The sequence below is a fragment of the Episyrphus balteatus genome, chromosome 4, assembly GCF_945859705.1.
Source record: "Episyrphus balteatus chromosome 4, idEpiBalt1.1, whole genome shotgun sequence".
Classification (NCBI taxonomy): Eukaryota; Metazoa; Arthropoda; class Insecta; order Diptera; family Syrphidae; genus Episyrphus; species Episyrphus balteatus.
Window position 1 is genome coordinate 11662619 of NC_079137.1, and position 22311 is coordinate 11684929.

Consider the following 22311-nt stretch of genomic DNA (forward strand, 5'->3'; position numbering starts at 1 on the left):
GTTGGATCGATCGTTGAAGATATACAAGCGGAAGTGAAAGAAAAATTAATTTTTAATTGAAAAAAAAAAGACTGCAGAACCGATAAAGGATTTTCTATCAACAAAAATTGTGGATTAATAAAATAAATAGCCGAAGGACTAAAATAAAGAAAATTGAAAAAAAAAAAAAACAAAAACCAGGTGAGATTTAATCAGGAGATGATAAAGTTGGTTTTAAGGATTTGAGAAAGTTTTTTTTTTTTTATTGTCGTTAAAATGTCATAATTCAAAAATCACGAAGGTTGAGTTTATTTTATTTTTTTTTTCATAATTGAAAAAATTGTGACTATGTAAGGAGATTCCGTTTGTTGTCACTATTAACCTACTTAATGCCAAAACGTGTTCTTTTCTCGTGAGTACTTTTCTGTGACGACAATAATTTGTGTGTGGTCACACCCTGTGCAAAAGAATGTGACCCATATGATTTTTCCAATTGATACCTAAAGTGCGGCTAGTGACTGTAGTTTTTTTTTTTTTATTTGTTTGTAATTTCAAACTGAAGCCAATACTTTCATTTGAAAGAAAAAGGAGAAAGTTTGTCGTATCGTTTGGCTTGATTGAATTAATTTTACCTTCCAATCGACAGTCAAATGAAAACCAAAATATTCGGATTACCATCAGAGATAATATCAGCCATAAAAAAACTGGCAAAAATTAACAACAAAAAAACTAAAACCGTTAATTAATTGAGTGATATTCATGTTAAAGTAGTTGTTAACAATACAAAAAGAGATCTCTTCATCTTTCATTTCTTTTGTTAGTTAGTTGGTTATTGTTAATGAAAAGTTTCTCTATTCGCACAAACATTGTGATCACGACACAACAACGCGAACAATATGGTCGTTTGGAGAAATTTATTGTTGCACTTTGCCAATGTGCATTTTTTTGCATTAGGTTTTGTTATAATATAGGTGAATAGTTTTTTTTTGTTAAATGAAAACTATTGATGCACAACAAACGAAAGAGTTGATGCACGAACTTGAAATTGGAGTTGAGAGCGATTTATAATTTTCTATAGGTAGTTGATGTGATGGTTTCTTTCTGACACAGAAACACATTAAGGATTTATGATTTTGAATTGTTTTTGGAATTAGAGTGATGAATGATGTGTGGTGTTTTGATTTGTAAAGAAAGAAGAATAACGAAAGAAAGAAGTTGGGAGGTTTGCAAAAATTAATGATAAACGAAAGAGCTGACGCACGAACTTTAATTTGATTTAAGAGTAGATTGCTGAGTCATTAACATTTTTTTTATTAATTAATCTTCTTTTATCTATGCATTTTGAATATTTCATGAATATAATTTGGGTTTATACAATTCATAGAAATATTATATTCCAATAGCCTAGGTTGGCTGATAATGACTAATAGATACAAATTATGTTGCCAGCCTCAGAGTGATTTGATGCAAGTTCATTGACAAATTAGGATTGGTAATACCAATCAAAATATGTTGAATTTAAATTATTGACGCACTTTGAAAGTTTTTTGGATTTTTTTGATTTTTTGGTTAATAGGCAGCAAGCAATTGAATATGAATACAATAATAGATTTGTATTATTTCAAATACAAATAGAAATCTACGATTAAAGAGCAGGATCTCGTTAGTCGATATATTCAACAAGAATTTTTTAATCAAAATATTAAGTAAGGTCCAGGCAACCTTTTGTATTGATGTTATCCTGATAATTTTACAGGAAAATAAAAATAGCACACTTATTGCCAAACATTTTTATGTAAGCTATAACAAATTTTTTGTTTGTGATTCTTAAGATCAAATTAAAATCAATTACTACATTTTAACAGTCAATATACAATAAGTTACGTGCGCATTAAAGAATTGGATTTTATATGAGAAAAAAAGTGACACAAAATCATAGGAAATAAAAAAAGTAAAAATTTTAGTAGAATTTTAATATTTTTAAAGACTCTATGCATTTTGATTTGTAAAAATAACGCAAATTAATAGTGAGCAAAATTTTCAATTGAGCAAACAAAAAGATTTCATATTTTGGAACAGAAAATAAAATTCATTAAATTATTTCTCAAATTATTTTATGATATAAAAGGTGTATCATCTTTTTTTTATCTCAATGACAATTTTCAACTCAGTTTCAGTGTACCCAAAAATCACTTTTATTCTTTCGGATTGTTGGTTCAAAATTGATTCAGCATGAATTAACAACTTGTTTTGTTTTTTAAATTCTTGATTTGTAGTTCAATTTTATGTAATCTATAAAAAAATCGTAAAATTTTTAACCACTCTTGAATGTTGCTCTTAAAATTCATTATGTAAGCATTAAAGTTGTGAAATTTGATGTCTATTTGGAAAATATTTTTTTACCATAATTTAAAATAAAAATAAAATTGTGATTTTTCATATACGATTTTCAGTTTTCACTAGTTTTCAAAATCCCGACTTGTGCGTTCAATTTGCTAATTTCATTTAACTTTGGTTTGGTAAAATTAAGCGCTGGAATGTGGAAAAAAAAAGTTTTCCTCTTTTGAAAAGTTAATCTTCAATTTGCATTTTATGCTAAACAAAAGAACTGAGCTGAAAACTTTTATATTGTTTATTTCTCTGCACAATAGAAATCTGGTTCCTACATAATTGTTGACAGAAAAGAAATATTTTACAGTAAAAAGAGATATTCAAACTAAAATAAAAAATATTATTATTTTAAGTTCAAGCTCTTTTATTTGAAATTTCAACTTGAAAACCAAAATTAGAGTCCATATTATTTATTTTAAAGATGATCATCACATTATGTAAATTTCATGAAGTGAAAATTAAAATTGAAGCATAGCTAAATTTAGTTTCGCTTAAAAGATAAATTTGATCTACAAAGGGATGTTTTTAATTTAACTAAACCCGAATGAGTAAGAACTCAATAAGAACTCATATTAGCAATCATTTTGCTTTTTTATCATATCTGCAAAAACCGGAAAAGACCCTATGTCACTTATTTATAACGCTAACGATTAAAACTAGTTTCAAAAGTTGATATCGCAGAATATTTTTTCGATGAACAAGGCAATTCTTAAATCATCCCAATCGTTATTAATGACAAATATTTGTTATCAATAATTGTTTTGATGTTTTTCCCCACATAATCCGTCACAATTTTTTTCCTCTACATAATATTTTATTATAAAATCTTTAAACCTGAAAGGAATATCAATTTGACCTTAAATAGAAAGTGAATAAAAACAAACACGCATCAACCAAAACAGAAATACAATTATAACTGAATTATAATTTGACAATTTATATGAAAATCTCATTCGTAAAAAAAAAACTCCAAAAGTGTGTGACAAACTTTCAATTTTAATTTAATGATGATATAGCTAGTCCCTTTTGATTTCGTTTGAATTTTACCTTGAACCATCATCATTTCTTCTTAAACACAGATTGAAAAGATAATGAAGGTACATCTTTAGTTTCACTTATTTTTAGGTTTTCTTCTTTTCTCTTTCTGTATTCTTAGTTTCAACTTAAGTTTTGTTGATCAGACCACAAAAACAAAAAAAGAGAAAAAATATTTAACTTCGAAAAGAAATTAAAATCAAAACCACACAAAATTGGGTCATTACCCCCAAAATAAAAATTTGTCGTTGGTCTCATAATAAAAATGAGATGCTTTCAGATATTTCCAAGACGTTGATTCCGAGAAAAAAGAAAGTGAAAGTAAAATTTTAATAAAGGGAATTCCAAAAAAATTAAAATATAAGCAGATATAAAATTACTCATCAATTATGTGAAATTAATTTTTATGGAAACGAAAAAAAAATTTAACAAACATTAAATTTAGATATTGCAATATTTAATTATTTTCAGATGCGTCATTTGAGATCTCTCAGTTTTTTATTTCAACTTGTTATCTTGTTAAAAAAATTATTCATAGCTTCGATAATCTACTTCAATCTCTCTACTTTTAAGATGAGTAAGAAAATTTGTAGAATAAGCTACTGAAACTGTTTATAAATAGCAATAATTTAGGGTAAAAAGAAGGGGACCAAACGTGCAACTCTGAGGAACATCAGAAGAAACTGGAAAAGGACTGCAAGGGACACATTAGTTTTAATTTTTTTCTATACAAATGTTCGTTTCAAGAAGAAATGTTCAAGGCCGAAAGGAAACAGTTTGAAAATCAGAAAAATTAAAGACTTAAGGTTAAGAAAATCAGTTCCTATATTTACATACAACGTGAATTAAAGTCAATTTATATAATTTATAACATGAAGTACATTTTTTACAAAAGGGGTAAATTTGATTTGCAAAAGAGTGAATTTGATCGGAAAAAAAGTGACTTTGGTTTGAAAAAGGGTGAATTTGGTTTGCAAAAGGGTGAATTTGGTTTGCAAAAGGGTGAATTTGATTTATAGAAAGGTGAAATTGGTTTACAAAGTAATTAATTTATATCGGAAAAGGGTGAATTTAATGTTAAAAATCTGTAGCCGCCATTTGAAAACTAGGAAAAAATTAATTCAATTTTAAAATTCATATGCCTTGCAATCAATTTAAATGAAATAGATCTAAATGTCTACATTCATTATTATATTTATTGTAATCCAACATTAACCTCAAATTTATTTAACTCTTTTTGTAATTGAGTGAAAGTTCTAGAGAAAAATTTCTATTCAAATTCTATGCTTGTCTACACAAATAAGGTTAACAAAATGACCACTCATTACTTCCATAAATACAAAAATTATAGTCCCATACTGAGACAGAAAAATAAATGACTTGTCATATTTTTTTTTCAAACAATAAAATTGCAAGAGAAATTCTTTACTCCATTAAATGCAAAGGTCACAAGACAGACAAATAAAGTTAGTGTATTTGGAATTTCTCAGCTATATACAAAACTCTATAGACCATGAATGAAAACTAGAATGACCGCCTGATTCTTTCCGCAACGCAGTTCAAATCTCACAACTTGCCACTTTCATTTTTGTGTGCGGTTGGTTTTGTGTGGCTAAAGATTAACACAAATCACATTGAATTAGGTCAACTTTATAATTTTTCTTTTTTTTTATTTATAAAAAATAAAATAATAAAAATTCATGGAATTAAGAGATACAATATCTTTATGCACGCATTGAAGAAAAAAAAAAAATGTATCTAGACTAACCACTAATTTGTTGTGCACATTTTTGTTTTCTTCTTCATTTCACGATTGTGTGTGGTGAATACGAAAAAAAGGTTCTTAGGTGTTTTTTTCTCTATGCAGGTCCAATGACTTTTGTCTGGCTATGCGGTGTAAGCCTAAGCATAAAAACACCATCAGGTATCTAGAAGAGTAGAAGCTCTTTTTTTGAATTCATATAAACTGGCTATACTCGTATTATTATTTTAACGGAACTTCGTGTACGTATGCAATTGTAGTGTGCCTGTATTATATTCGTTAACTTAGAGCATTGAATTGATTTTTTTTTCCATTCTGCTACCTGTTTATATTTTTTCTTTTATTTTATTTCTATTTTTTCCTATCTAATTGCAAAGAGTGTGATTGTGAAAATTCTACTTATGGGTTCTTTTCTATTCTGGACTTAGAATCTGTCGATTAAGTGTAACGAAAGGTAATCCAACGGATTGGACAAGTTTTTCAGGAAGTCTTTTTATGTTGGTCGGACGGCTTTTATAAATTTTTTTTTCAGATGATGATGATCATAATGGTATATTGCATAGGTCAGGGGCTTTCTTACATACTCTTTTGTAGGTACGTGTTGCACGTAACTGGTAGCTGGAAGAGGAGTTTAGGTATTAATGTATAAGTAGTAGAAAGATATTCCATTAGCAGTACGTTAAATTGTGATTTGCAAGTCATTAACATTTTGGGTTTCATCCATTGGCACAGGAGCATGCTTGTTGTTGAGTTTTGTAATAAAATTTTTGTGTGTGCCTGTTTGCCGGTTGGGTGCAAGCAACTTTGAATTTTCTTGAATTTTATGCAAAAAAGGTATCTACGTATACCTTTGACGACAACGAAGACGACGCGATGAAAACGTGCTGTGGATCTTAAAATAGGTGGCTTGTGTTCCATTTTTGTTTTTTTTTCTTGTTTTTTGCTGTCTGCAGTTATGTAGTTATAAGGTTTCGCTTCATAAATTATTTAATTGGTGTTTATTGTGTTCATTTCCCGCGTGTAATTCTACGAAATAGTTATAATCTATGCCAAAGATTAGGTTTTGGATGTTATGAACACACATTTTTTTTTTCATAATTTTATGTTGGTTTAATCCAGTTATTGAAAGATTATTCCAAAATATTAAACATGTGCCGGTGGCTGATTTTCAAACAAAAGAGTTGAGCTACAAACTTTTATTCAACTATGTACTTTGATTTAAAAGTCTAATATTAGAACTTTTATTAAAATATGTTCTAGATCAGGATAGTCAAAAAAGTCTTGGATTTTTTGAAACAAAAGAGCTGAGTATCAAACTTGAAATAAATGAAAAAAAAAAATAATAATTGGATCACTCTTTAGTCGGGAGAGTGATATAATATTTTTTATTTTTTAAAACTATTTTGTACAATTTGGACCAATTTGCAACAAATTTTTGTGCCAAAATTGATTTAAATTGAGAACTGAGGAGAATAAATATGAGTAGAAGTTTATTTCTTACAAAATATAAGTGAATCGAAGTTATTAAAAATTTGGTACGGCCAAAATTCTTATTTGATACATTCTGATCAATATTTTGAATTAACAGATTCTTGAACGAAATCCTTGCTGAATAGAACTTTTTGCCTAAAACAAAGCTATAAAATATATAATGAAGAAAATTTTAAATCAAGTGAATTGAGATCAGAAGTAATATACCTATATTTAAAATCTTCGCTCTAAAATGTTAGGTATTTACAAAAGAAAAAAAATATGAACTAACGTTTCACAAAATTCAAGCTATTTAGACCATTTTTTTTTTAAATAAAAATAGTATGTTCCAAAATTAATATCATGTCAAAATTTTTGAAAAGAGATGTCTAAAATAACTTAAGTCTTAATTAATTGATAAAAAAGTCCTTGTTACGAAATATTTGGTACAAAATGCTTACAAATCAAAAATAATTCTGTTGATCAGAAATTTCATACATATTTAAAAATATTTAGTCCAAAATGTTGCTGACTGAGTGTAAAAAATCAATGCTATTTTAATTTGTTTGATGAATTTTTTTTTTCAAAGTATTTGGTCCAAAATGTTGAACAAGTTCAATTTTTAAAAATTAATTTCTTTTTTATCAGAGTTCCGTATTTCAAAATACCTATTCCAAATTATTGCAAAACGGTTGTCAATGCGTTTATAATTTTTTTGATCAAAAATTATTCTATTCAAAATATTTGGTCCAGTATTTTTAACAAGTTCAAAATTTAAAAATTTAATTTTAATGGTCCAAATCCGAAATTCGAAACGATTGCTCGTGTGTTTCTTTATTTGTTTGGTTTAAAATACTTCCTTTCAAAGTATTTGGGTAGAAATTGTTCAAAAGTTCAATTTTTGTAAGTTAAATTTTTTGATCAGAGTATTCTATTTCAAAATACATAGGTATTTGGTCTAAAATGTTACGAAATGATTTTTCATGTGTTTCTTAATATTTTTGAACAGTAATTATTTTTCACAAAATATGTATTTAGTTTACAATTTTAAACAACTTTAACTTTTGTTCTTTTCGTTTAAAATGTTACAAAACGGTTGTCCGTTAGTTTCTAAATCTGGTTTCTTTAGAAATTCTTTTCAAAATATTTGATCTAAAATATTCAGCAAAATTGAACAAAATTCACAAATAAAAGGGTTGACATACATACAAATATTTTACAATTTCTTTTTAAATAAAAATTCTCAAACATAAGACCTGACATGCAAACTTTTTAAAATACTTCTTTAATCATAACTTTTAATTCTATCAAACTAAAATATAATTAGATATATCTTTTTTATTCCCACAGAATGATTAATCAAAGAAAACTCACCGGATGGACTTATCTTACCATCCTGCTTGCCCATTGCACCATGATGACATTTGCATATCCGCAAACAGAAATGATTATGCCACGTCGTATGGATTTTTCCACACAAAACCAGCCCGAACCATCAAATCAATTAGCACCTGTATATCGTGCTGACCAGCAACAACAAGTACAACAAACACTCCAGCAGCAACAACAGGATTCAAGAAAATTTGCCGTCAAACCAAATCATTCAAAGAAAGTAGAACTCGATGATGTAGAGAATGATATTGAGGCCAATCAATTGCCTGAGGGTAATGGTGCAAGTTTTACATGGTCAAATATGTTATCGACATTTTTACAAATGTTCTTTAATGGTGGTGCAGCAGGTGGCGGTGGTGCATTGGTTGGTCCCAATAAATCTGATGATGTTGATAATGTTGGTGGATTTGGACAATCGCCATGGGCTAATGTTATTTCAGTTGGTAAGTAGACGTTTATACAAAATCAATAAATTGAACATTTATTTTTTAAAGAAGATGTATAATTTTTGAGTTTTTTTTTTAATTTTAGGTTTGAAAATTATCAACACACTTTTGGGAGGTGGAGCACCAAGTGATGGCATTGACAAGGTCGACAATGGTGGTTCTCCAATGCAGGTAAATTTAATTTGACAGAAAATAAAACTAATTAATTTATAAGAAAAAAATCCTTAGAGCATTTTTGAAGTTCTGTATGAAAAGTATAAAAATTTATTATATGGACATTTGTGGTACACTGTAGTTTAGAATTTTGTTTATTTTGTTTGATTTTTTTTTTTTTTAATTTGAATGTATATACAGAACAAATTGCACAATTTTTTTTATTTATTATTATTTTTTTGTATAGAAAACAAAAAAATTTCACCAAACAAAACACTAACCCCTGCTTTAAATGCTTTTATATTTTTTTTAAGTAAGGAAATAAACTTTTAATAAAAGTTTAACTATATATTTTTTTAATAAGAATGAGGGATATTATAAGAGGTCATAATTTTCATTTTCTTTTGAAGAGAGATTTATTAATTTAGTTATGTCAGCTGAAGTAGGCGTTCGGTATGGTAAACTTTTTTTTTTGTTTAACCTTAACGGAAGAAAGATTAGATAACTGAAAACGAAATAAAAATAATTATTGGTAAATGAAAATAAGTTTTTCATTTTTGAAGATATTTTGTTAGCAATTTTTAGTTTTTTCCGTGTTACGGTATATAATTGCTTCAATGATGGCATTTGGTCTTGACTCAGGTCGTTCCCACTTTTTCCATAAAAAGCTTTTCATTGCGTTTTACATTTTTTTTTTCAAAGCATTTGCTTGATGGAATTTATAGAGGTGCTGGTTCATCAGAGCTCTTGCCAAAAATATATTTCCATATAATTTGTAGTACAACTGAATAGATAAATATAACAGTATAAATCAACCAATATGTTGGTGTATAGATTCAAAATATTTAACAGATCATGACGTTTCGCTAAAATTTTTGATTCTCAGTGCTGAATAGCTGAATACGCTTTGTACGATGAATTATCAAGTTACAAGCACTAGAATAAAAATTAGATAAGAAAATTTTCCATTAGAAAATATTTTAGAAGAATACGTTAATACTGTTTCTAAAAAGCTGAATTGTAGTATTATGCAAAAAATATTTATTGCTGAATGTTTAAAATATACATGTTTAAAAAATACATTTTATTTTAAGCAAATTTCTCCAATAATTTTTTAGCTGCTGAAGAATTGTGTTAAGGATGAGAAAAAATTTGTTCGATTTTAATTACCTACTCTTTGCTTAAAATTAAATTAAATGCTAGTGCTGAACAGCTGAACGCCTTTTGAGTGAAAAATTATATTTTGAGGTTGTAAGAAATTTTTTGAAAAATTTTTCAGAACAAAAGGCTTAGTTAAACATTAACTCGAGAATAAATAAAACAAAAAATTTTCCACTTTTGATACATTTTCGTTTTTAACAATTTTGCTGAATAATTGTATATAATATTGTACCTAATGGAAAGAAAGGTACATAAATTTCAATTTTTTCGATGGACATGATTCCTTTCCAAGAAATTTATTGAATACTAGTGCTGAATAGCTGAATGCCTATTGAATGATCAACAATGTGAGTGGATGTTTATAACTCCTAAAATACTATATTTTTTAAGGATCTTTTAGTGTGAAGGTTTAGTTGAAATTTTAATTCGGGCTGAATAGCTGAACAAAGCAATATTATAAAAGAAATAGACAAGTTATTGAAGTGGAGCATTTCCTTTGCTGAACGCTTAAAAATTCATTGGTTCTGCTATGAAACAAAATTTGTTGGTGCTGCTGAATTATTGAACAATTGCACTATGTGAAAAAAATAAAGCGGCATAAATTACAAAATTTACTAAATTTTAAGGCTATCAGTGCTGAAAAGCCGAATTCAATAGCTATAACTCCAGTCAATGAACTTGGTGGTAACACACAATAATTGTTGTTGTTAACAAAAAAAACCTTCAATTCAATTAATATATTACATATTTTTGAGACATAAGTGCTGCTGAATAGATGAAAAGCACCTCTATGGAAATAAAAATATATTGAACTATGTACAATAAGAATTTGTGAGCATGTCAACTTTAAACCCAGTTTTAAAGGGCTTATAGCTGAATAGCAATCAATGCTGAATATTTTTTAATAATTGGGTAGAAAAAAACGTCAATTTTTAAGAAACAATGTTATTAGAACTACTGAAAACTGTTCTGGAGCAAAGGTTTAATGAATTTTAATAAATCAATAGATTCGGATGACATTTTCAGAACAAAAATTATTTAGTAAAGTCTGATCACTGCCAGCTCAGTTACCAAATTTCATCTATGAAAAGTTAACCTAAAACTTTTAATTTTTGTTGACACACTGTTAGTTAACTACTTTAAACTCTCAAACAAAATTAGTTAGGGAATCCACATAGTCCATTTTAAGTTTTATTTTTTTAATTAATTTCAGATTATATTTATTCTTTATTTAACATTAGAACAAAAATTAAAATAAAAAAAAAAAAACAAAAACAAAATTTTATGGTAAATGGTTTCTCGCTTGCTACAGGGTATCTTAGCCGCGGTACTATCATCAGTTCTTGGCACCAAAGATCCGGAACAAGTGAATTCGATGGCCAAACAAGCTGGCGAGGTAAAAAAAAATCAACAAAACAAATCAAAAAAAATCAAAACAAAAAATATTATTTAACATTTACACCAACAATAATAAAACAAAGCTAAAATAATTTAGTTTAATTTTAAATTAACAACTAAAAAACTCTGCACAATACTATTATCTTTCTTATTTTTTTTTTTTTTATTTTTTTGCTAAATGGTCCTTTGTAAATTTTCCGCTTTCTTTAAGCAAAATTTTCTTTCAAATTTTTGTTTTTTATTTTTTTCTAAAACTGTTTAATTCAATTAGCCAAAAATCTATTTCTTTATCCACAGTTCATTAATATTGTTATGAATCTATTGGATGCTCTCAAGACTTCATTCTCCCATCGTTCTTTGGCTGCTCGTTCAATTGGCAAACGAGACTCGATGAGTGATGCTACTGTAGCTGGAATTTCAATGCTTAAAGGATATGTAAGGACTTATCGCAATGCCGAGGACAAATGTATGCAAAAATATATTTGTGATGCCAATACAGAGTGTGTTAAGGAAATTGGTGGAACAAGCATTTTCTGTCAATTGGGAACGTGAGTTTTGTTGTCTTGCATCAAAATTCATTATATTTTTTCAACTTTTGAATATTTCATTTTTTAGTTATGCCACAAGTTTGATTCTTGAGCGAACAAGCGGTAGCCAATTTGAAAATCTATACGATGCTGGTAAACGTGGACGATCTGGCTTGGATTGCAGTCAACTTTTCTTAGAATGTAATGAAGTCTAAGATTATGCAAATGCATGGACGTGATTTTGATTATTTAATTTAAAACAAAAAAAAAAAAAAAATAATAATAATTTTTTTTAAATCGACTGGGGTAACATTTTACGTGTGATTTGCTGCCACTAGCTAGCTAATCATGTGTTCATAGTGTTTTAAATTAGATTTGTAAGATTAGCTTAAGTATTTAGTTAATTTATTTTGTATTTTAAACACACAAAAAACAAAACTATTATTTATTTAATTTATTTGAATGAAAAACAACTTCAAACATCTCAGAACAAAAAATGGACGATGAGAAATAAAACGAAAATAAAATAAAAAAAAGCGTTTTTGTTTTTGCTGAATAGCTGAATAAGGCTCATATATCATTAAATTAAAGAAAACAACGATTCTTCTTGATGATTTTGTGGTCAATTCAAATTTATACGTGTCTTTGAGTGGTGCTGAATAGCAGCTGAATATAGAGAAAAAAAATATTTGCTACAGAAAAGTTTTAAAGACAAATTGAAGCATGAATCTTATTGCTGCTGAGTAGCTAAAAAGAAGTTTTATGCGCAGCGTTGAATAAATGAAAAAATTGTAAATTAAAAAGCCGTAGTAACCACTTAAATTTTTTTAAACCAGATTTATCTGATTAATAAATGATAAATACATTAGTACAAATATTTTGTGGTTGCGTGAAAAATAAAGTGCTTAAATAGTAAGCCAAACAAAATGTTCTTATATAGATATTTTATGGAAACCAGGCTTAATAGATTTGTTGTCAATGCTGAATATCTGAATAAAGCTTATATCATAAAATATGGAAAAATAATATATCTGCTTGATGGTATTCATATAAAAAAAAATGAAATCTCGTCCTTAAGTGATGCTGAATAGCTGAAGAATGTAATGAGGCAAGAAAATAAATACAATATAAGTATTATAGTTTTGATTAGCTGAGAATAAAAATAATTTTTTTTGTAGGTAAGTTCTAGTGGTTGAAAAGGTAACCTTACAAAGTCTTTGTATAATTTGTTTTAATGCTGAATAGCTGAATTGCTTATTATCTTTAAAAAGAGTGATTTCTTGGCTTAAGTAAGTTCAAAATTGTTCGCTTACAAGTTCTATTTATTAAAATTTATAAATTCCTTCCTAACTGCATAACATTTAATGGATCTATTTGAAATTCAAAATAAAAATTCCATTTCATTAATTTTCTTCCTATTGGCATTTTAGTTAAACGAAATATCAACCAATTTTCCTTGTTAAAAGATAAAGACGTACTCTTATTAAGTCGACATGCAAAAAAAAAGACGAAGAAAAAAAAAAGAGTAACTTTTCTCAATAAAAATAAACTCAATTCACCCCCTTAGGCCATTTGAGAACCCATCATAAAAACCCTTTTTTCTAGTTGGACTTGAAGCACTTTTTCAATCAAATAAAAAGAAAAAAAAAATATAAAAACGCCCAAAATAGGAAAAGAAAATCAAACTTTCCTACCGAATAGACTATCATTTACCTATTAACCCAACAAGCTGAATAGCAATCAACCCAACTTTTTTTTACAAAAAAAAAAAAAAAAAAAAAAAATGAGAAAGAAAATGTTGTACAAGTCTGAATAGACAAAAAGCTATTTTCATAGGGAAATTCGAAACGCTACTTCCTCCCTCGTTATCACAGTTGTTGTCCGCTTCTTTTGGGGATATAGTCTGTTCCGCTTGCGGCAGATGTGATTCGATTAAGCGCAACGTTTCCTCAGCTTGTTGCTGCTATTCGCAAAATCCCTTCGGGATGGGTAGGATTGGGTATCTTTCTGGATAAATTCATGGACACGTTTTTTTTTTTTTCTGTTCATCATCATCATGCCTATCAGTCTTTCTATAGGTATGGAAAAGTAGAGGAGACCTTTAAATATAACCAATTTCGACAGGCTATATGGCAAATGGAGAGAAGAGAACACTTAAATTTGTGAGTCGTAACTCATAAAATGTTGTACATCTGCCAATGACATGACTAAAAGGCATCAATTTATCGATCGAGTGTCACCAAAGGCAAAAGCCAGCCAGGCAGCCACTGTATTCATTTGGCCTGAAAGGTTTCATTCCAGAGTCGGATTGTTCATGTACATTCATTGGATTAAAATGTTGGCTATGCTGACAATTTTTTTTAATGAAACCTCATTTTTATATGTAGTTTTAGGAGCTGAATAGCTGAAAAGAGTTAATATGTCAAAAAGAAAGGCACCAAGTAATGACTCATAATTTTTTCCACTCCTTTTAAAGATTTAAAGTGTTGCTGAATAGCTGCAACTATGACAAGATTGGTAAAAAATTAAACTAGCACAAATTTATTTGTACTAAGTTTTTAAAAGCTGAAGAATAAAAGTATTCTAATGATGCTCCTTGCAGTTAAAAGCAAATATTACTACATTTATTAATTAAATCCAACCTCATTTTTAATAGTATGAGGCAAAAAAAAAGTTTAGTATTATGGGGATAAAAAAAGGTGTTTACATGCAAAGTATAACAAAAATATTTGAAATATAAGTGTCTAAGCACAAACTAGAAGATTTAAGGTTTTCAGTGTTAAACAAAAAAGGATAAAAAGAGTAACAGACCCATTGATAGAAATAAATACGACTAGGTATACCGTAAATACCACAGTATAAGTGCTACTGAATAGCTGAATAATGGCATTTCATACATTAAACTCAAGATGTATGAATAGATTTTTGAATAAACAAGCTTAACTAAAGATTTTAGTAGTGCTGAATAGCTGAATATTGTCATTATAACGAAAAAAATGCAAAAATAGTATTTTAACGGTAATTCAATGTTTAGAGACTTCAAAATGAACTGATTTTTACATAAACTCTGAAGTTGATAAATCTCTGAATTATAGTTTTGTATAGAAATGACAGTGGGACAAAACAGCTAAAAAATTATTATAATTTTGTTACATTTTTTTTTATTGAAAGAGTCATTTTAGTATCAGGAGCTCCTAAAGACCTACTCCGCTACTGGTTCGTTTCCGTGGTTTTCGGCTCCTTGGTGATAAATCACTCTCAGCACGTTGAAGTTGGAGTCTATATTCCTACCAGCTCTCACCTATCCATTTGCAATCCCTGGAAAAGTCCCACTTCTCTATTCAGAATAAGCAGTCAGGATAAACATCATCAACAACGCCCAACACCCGACCACCCCACTTTTCCAAAAAATACTTTGAAAAATAAAACGTTTATTGTTTCAAATTTAAATATGAAGAAATAAATTTACAGATTTGTCAACGCTGCCGCTGCTGGGTGCTGTGTCCTTTGTTGGGTCCCATTTTCCTTTTTTTTTTTGTTTTGTTTTTGTTCATGGCAAATTGTTTGGCTGTGATTTCATGTTGCTCTCCAAGTCAGATAGTGAAATTTATTGCATGACCCCTATAATTTGAGGGCGCATTACCCAACAAAGGTAGAGATACACACACAGACAGACAGAAAAAGGACATTTTATGGAGCAACAATTGCGTAGGTGAATCCTTACTGATGCTACCCCAAAATACTAAATTAGTTCTGCAGATTTTCCAAAAATTCCTAATAAGTCTATGGAGGACAAATGAGAGTGTATGTGTGCGTGTGCTGCTTATGATATAACACGCTTTTTGGCAAACGATATCTCTCCTTTCTTTATTATAGAAAACTGAATTTCGTTGAACTGGTATTTTATGACTCATGGGAAACCAAATCACACAATCCCAAAAACCATCTCTCTTGTCGAGTAAGGTCGTCCACCAAATTGGGAAGCGAGAGAGAAAGAGATTCGGATGAAATTCAGAAAACTAATTAAAATTAATTATACGACATTTTTGCCAATTTGCATTGCACGTTGAAACAAAAGCTGCGACTTTTAAAATTATTCAAATTTATACAATTTCTCATTGCAAAGCAGAGAGCATAAGCTTTATATAGCTAGAGCTGTTTTTTGGGTGTTTTTTTTGTTCTTTTTTTTGTATTTTTGGACGAAAGGTGGTGAATTTTATTTTTATATTTTTTTGTTGGTTCATTATTTTAATATCATTTATGTCGTGACATGTCACTGGAGAATTGTATTGCTGCGTTTTGAAATTTAAAGTCAAAATAATAGAAATAAATGGATTTTAATACAAGATTTGGTTTCTTTAAGACCTCTAAGTTTTATTTAAGTTAAACTTTTGAAATGGTAAATTTTTTAAAATTTGATTCGAATTTTAGACCTCCTGAAGCAATCACTAAAAAAAGGTAGTTTAAAGAAGACCCTTTTTCTACTTAAACTTCGACTTAAGGTCTCAAAAATAAATTTTTATTAAAACACAAAATATTTTGGAGTAGATGATAAAAAATATTATTAAGGTCTCTAAGTTCTTAATGTATATTAAAATTCTAATAATGTTCTATTTGCATTTATGATCTTCTAAGGCAGTCCTAGAAAAATGTAAAATATTGTCAAAGAGAAGGGTCTTAACACGTGAACACTTTATAAAATATGTGTCGAGGTCTTTTAATAGTATTTTTTTTATAGAATTTCACAAGATTCAAAGAAATATTTTGAAATGTCAGATTAAAAAAAATGGTAAAACTTGAGTTTGAGTCACTAAGACCCCTAAATTTTTTGAGTTCGAAAAATATTTAATAGACAATAGATCTGCATTTTTTACGCCTTAAAATTAAAGTGTTTTCTATTATTTTGACTAAGATTGGCTTCGATCGATTTTTCTCTATGAGTTAAGGTCTTAAATAAAATTTTCATATGATTGCTCAAAAACTAAAAGAAAAAATTTAAAAGTTGCGTTAAGGGATTCAATATCAGCCAGGCTAAGGAAATGAGAACATTTCAATTTGAGAGCAGCATTTGTCAGCGATTGGGAGTTTGCTATCTGACGGACCAAATAAGACAATAGAATATAAAATATAATGTTCGGACCTCTAAAAATTTTAAAATCAAGGTAGTAAATTTTAAACCTAACCTTAGAACTTTTAATACACTTGGTAAAAAAATATAATTTTGCTTTTTTTTATGAGGGACTGAAAAGTTTTTAATATATGGGCCAATGAGGTTATGAATGTTATTGAATTTTATATCAATGAAAAAAATAGGCTTTTGCCGAGTCACAGAGAAAGTGAACATGATTTGAATTTTTTTTTTAGGGTCTCAAAAATTTATTTTATTGGAATTGTTCAATTAAGTGAAGAAGATTTGCAGAAGCATTTTATCGCTATTTATTTGTAACTAATTTTAACAGATAGAAATGAGAATATTTAAAATCGGAAATGGGATTTTGAGAACTCTCAATTTTTATATTAATTTGTAAAGGTCTCAGAATCTAAATATTCTCGACACAAAATTAGATTTCTTATAAATGTAAAAGAATTTCTTATAAATGTTTGTATTCAGTCAAAATATCTAATTTATTTTACCAAGGACTAATTTTTCTTTCAAGGTCTAAAATTTTTTACTTACGGAAAGAGTACTTGATTACAGTTGAACAAAAATTATCTTTCTACGTGTTTTTTTTTAGCTTAGCATCAAAATACGATTTTTGCATGACTTCATCCTTTTTTATGCACAACCTAAGCACTCGAAACTGTTGAATTATTATTTGTTGATGATGAATCAAGCTCATTTCCAATTTTACACTTTTTGACATATTTCCATGTTAAAACAGGATACAAAACAAAAAACTATGATAACCCTTCGTTGAAATTCCATGGCAGCGGAATAATAATAATAATTTTGACAAAAATTTCCGGTTGCCTGTGCTTGGTGGTCAGAAGGTTGCATGCATACAATGAGGCGTAACTTACGGTTAGAAAATTGTTATTTCCGCATTGCTTTTTTGTTAAAAAAAAAAAATGTATAAAAAAACAAACACAATGAAATAACAACAAGAATTAAAAATTACGATGAAAAACATCTGAGCTAGTTTTTCTTTCATATTTTTTTTTTTTTTGTTTTAAGTTCAAACAATGAAACTTCACTCAGATGTTTCTTGACAATAAGGGTTTCTCTCTTTAGAAGAAGAAGAAGAAAAAAAATTAAAGTTCATCCTTGGAATGAAATTATTTTCACAAGTTCGTTAGAGCCAACAACTATGACGATGGACGCGTTTTTGTTCAGTGGTGGATTGACGACGACGGACCTAGTAAATTTAAAAGCAAAAATCGCAAACAAAATTAGAGTGCTGCTGAATCAAAGAACTGCAGTTAGTAAGAAGAAAAGTATGGGTAATTCAGTGCTGATGAAAATTAAGAGGTGCTGAATAGCTGAATAGGATTATTTTGTGTTGAAATAAAACAAAATACAGGAGTCTTGATAGATTTTTCTCAATAAGCAAACCTAACTGAAAATTTTACTGCAGCTGAATAGCTGAATTCAAAGCTGGTGATATAAAAAAATCGTTTGAGTTTCGTTTTGAGAAAGAGAAAATTTAAAATAGGAACTACCTCATAAGGAAGTTACGAGACCTTGAACATCTGGAAATTTTAACTTTATCAATTCCGGTCTTGATTTCGAAGGGAAGGGCAAAAAACAAAGAGTGGCTATAGTTTTTGTTTGCGTTTGAAGGTTGATTGTTGTAACTTTTTTCTTTGCTTTTTTTTAAATTTTGTTTTGAAAAATGAAGTGAATGTTTTGACTTAAAATATGAACAGTAAACAAGAGAGAAGGATTTATAATATAATAATTTATTGCAGTTTCTTTTTTCTTTTTTGCTGTAGTAAACTTCATGCTAGACTTAACAAATATTTTTCCATTCGTTAAGAAATAATTTGATGTTTAAATGGAAACATTTTAAGGTAAAGTAGGGTCAATAAATACTAAAATACTTTTTTTAATGAAAAAAGTTTATAGTTTCAACAAAAATTAGACTAAAAATAGAATTTGTCTCTAAAACATGCTTCTAAGAAATGGATTCTCATTAATTGATGACGGAAAATTTGTGTATGATGAGCAAGGTACTTATTAATTTTATTGAACTTTAAGTTACTCAGAATTGGTTTAAAGGCTGCTTACATAAATTAAGTTGTTCCATTTTTGATCAATAAATAATTGAATTATAAATACATTTCGTTGAATAAAAATGTAAAGAATTAATATTTATCAATGAAGGATTTCGTCAGAAGTCATCCAAAAGTGCTTAATTTCACATGCTCAATAGAGCCTTACAAAAGCTCTAATTCCTGGATTTGAGTAAAAGTTTAAAAATCATTGACCTTTTTTAAACTGTTATTGAAATTTTCGACAAAGAATTTCGTAAACTCTGAAGAAATACAAATATTTTGCTCTATTCTTGGAATTGTATGCTTAATAGATGATTTATTCATTGGTATTAATTTTCTTCTTGGAATTGCAGAAGACATCGGGGTTAGCAAGTTGTTTTGGTTTTAATTTTATTTATTCAAGATTAGATGAAAATAAAATGAAATAAATTCTATAATGCTAACCAGCATAACAAACTATCACCAACTTTTATTCAATACTGATTTTCAAGGAAGCAATTTTTATTTCCTATACCTTGCCATGTCACTATGTCGCAACGTCACCATATCGCTATGCGCCATGTCACAATGTTGCTATGTCGCTATGTCGTCATGTCGCTGTGTCACCATGTCGCTATGTCACCATGTAGCTGTGTCGCTATGTCGCCATGTCACCATGTCGCTATGTCGCCATGTCGCCATGTCGCTATGTCGCCATGTCGCTATGTCACTATGTCGCCATGTCGCTATGTCGCTCTGTCGCCATGTCGCTATGTCGCCATGTCGCTATGTCGCCATGTCGCCATGTAGCCATGTCACCATTTCGCCATTTCGCTATGTCGCTATGTATTCACGTCGATATGGCGACATGTCGCTCTGTCGCTATGTCGCCATGTCGCTATGTCACTATGTCGCCATGTCGCTATGTCGCTCTGTCGCCATGTCGCTATGTCGCCATGTCGCTGTGTCGCTATGTCGCCATGTCGCTGTGTCGCCATGTCGCCATGTCGCTAATAACACTGTCCGAAACCATTTCCTGTTATAAAAAGAAGTGTTTTTTTATTGAAAGTATTTAAGTTTAAGAACGATTCGTATTCGTAAATGTTAATTAAAAAGAATGGAAATAATTAAATATTACTCACTTTTTGTTCAACTGGTTCATAAATTAATTTGATTTCCTTACCTGGAATGAAAAAAATAATCATTAAATAGAATTAGCTGAGAAGTTGATAAAAGTTTAAAGAGTTTCATTAATTCTACCATAAACAACATTGCTGACTTAAATTGCAGTATAGTAACAATTTTAAAGTGAACTGTATTTGAAAATTTTAAAAGAAAATAAACTTATTCTTATTGTACAAGTTGATTATGTGTAGTTTAGAATTAAAAAAAAGGGATTTTGATATTTTTCAGTATTTGAATAGGGTTGCCGAGTATCTATTTGCATTTTAGAAATGACCCCCGACATCTTTGATGTTCATTTTAGCCTATAAAAGATTATACATTTTGGCTGAAAACACAAATAGAAGTCTACTAAACTCAAACTGGTGATAAACACGAAGGAAAAGAAATTATGAAAAAAGAAATGTTGAAAATTATTATATCTTATTTTTGGATCCAGAAGTTGCATACCATGAATATACAATATTTCATGGTAACCAGTGCAAGATGACCTAGAATTGCCATAAAGACTTTGGCTATAAACCATTGAACAGACAAACAAAACTAAAATATACAACTTGAAGCTTCTTCCTTTTGGTTTTACGATGTGTTCCTACCTAACTCAACAGTGGCACCAAAAAGGGGCAGAATGTTATAAAGCTTATTTTTCCGAATTAGTTTCTTAAAAAGGTTATTTTGTATTGTTAAATTTAAACTTAATTTTAAGATCACTCTTTAGGTGCTCATTTATTTAAATAAAAAATTATGCAAGATGTACCTTAACTCTGGCTACCAGCAAAAACGACTCTTATATTTCAATTTTCAATGGTTTGAAATACAATTCTGATAAATTCATAACCCTTTCTAGACCCCACTGTTAGATCCATAACATGAAAAAAATTGCAAAGATGCACAAAATAGTTTACTGTAGAAAAAGAAGGATCTGTTTTGTAAAAGACCAACTCTTCTCTCGAGAAAATAAAAAGAAACAAAATGTACAAAAAAAAAAAAGAAGAGGACTGACAAACAAGACCATTTGGAAAATGTTGAAAGTTAAAAACTTCTGTCGTGGCCAATACTTGTATAATTCTCTTCCTCCTTTCTTCTTGAAGAAACGAAAATCACACCAAAGTAGAAACAGCAGTAGCAGCCAGCCAGCCAGCCAACAGTACCATCATCGCCACCAACAATTTCTTCTTCTTCTTCTTCCTTTAAGTACATTCGGTCTGCGTTCGTTTGTACTTCTCATCGCCATCGTCGTCGTATAAAACACAAGTCCTTAACCAAAAGCGAAAGAATGATTTGCTGCACTTTTAATTGCATTTCCTCGAGGGAAGAATTTTCTGCCTCTATTGCAGCAAAACGGTTTCCTCTGTCCTGTGTATACTGTGTTGGGCAATGCATAGAGCTATTTTCTATGTCACAGATGGAACTGAAGTACCCAGAGGAAGCACCCTACCACGAGTAGCAGTAGTAAAAGTAGCAGCAGGACTTACAAAAATTATTGTTAAAAGAAAATCTACAACAAAAAACAAGAAAATGAAAGAAAAAACTTTTTTGCCAAAGAATGAAAAGTAAATAAAATGATATTTCTCTTTTTCCCTCCACAGAAAAACCCTCCCAAGTTTCGTCCTGCTCGACTTGCGTGGTCCAGAACTTATAGCCCAGAAGGCAGAAAAGATAAATACCCATATACCTACCCCCCTCATAGACAATGGGCAAAATGAGGTGATATACGAGGTGAACGGTTAAGGGTGGTCAGAATTATTAGTTCTCTTCTGGTGGTGGTACACAACAAAAGACGCTCGGTGGCTGCTGCTGTGTCGTGTGTTGTGCTTAAGGCCATTTTTACTATGTTGAATATCTCTTTGTAAACTAATCTTCTATTGAATAAAGTTAAAGCCATGTTGGGTAGAAGTAAACAAACGTTATCTTTATTAATTTTATAGACTTAGAGAAGGTGAGATTATATTTTTCATTTTTACTTTTTATCTGATCTGATGGTAGAGAGACATTTTTGATAAGAAAATAGAGTGTGTTGTTGACATTTTGGGAATTAAAATGGCTTCGGGATGTTTTTGGATGCTGTTTTTTGGATTTTACTGCACTTAATGCATTAAATTTGGCTTTCGAGCATCAGCCTGGAGTAAAGCTTGATTCTGAAGTTTTCTTCAAGGGAAAAATATCTCAAGCGAACTTTTAGTTCTTTTGACATAAAAAATATTGTTGCCGTCATAAGGTT

At 29.3% G+C, this 22311-nt stretch overlaps 1 protein-coding gene and 1 long non-coding RNA gene across 2 annotated transcripts in view; one reads left to right on the forward strand and one right to left on the reverse strand.

The window, feature by feature from the left end:
- On the forward strand, positions 1 to 11929 carry LOC129919856 (uncharacterized). The gene is made up of 6 exons (XM_056000945.1): positions 1 to 180; positions 7988 to 8472; positions 8561 to 8646; positions 11102 to 11185; positions 11485 to 11735; positions 11803 to 11929. Exons 2-6 carry the CDS (start codon positions 7989 to 7991, stop codon positions 11927 to 11929), a joined length of 1032 nt encoding a protein of 343 aa, XP_055856920.1. The 5' UTR covers positions 1 to 180; position 7988.
- The window catches only part of LOC129919858 (uncharacterized), a 19559-nt gene continuing 8323 nt past the window's right edge, over positions 11076 to 22311 (reverse strand). The window contains exons 2-3 of the long non-coding RNA XR_008773129.1: positions 20051 to 20091; positions 11076 to 11177 (exon numbers count right to left, since the gene is read on the reverse strand). This is a non-coding gene — a long non-coding RNA (uncharacterized LOC129919858). The remainder of the gene's footprint in view (positions 11178 to 20050; positions 20092 to 22311) is intronic.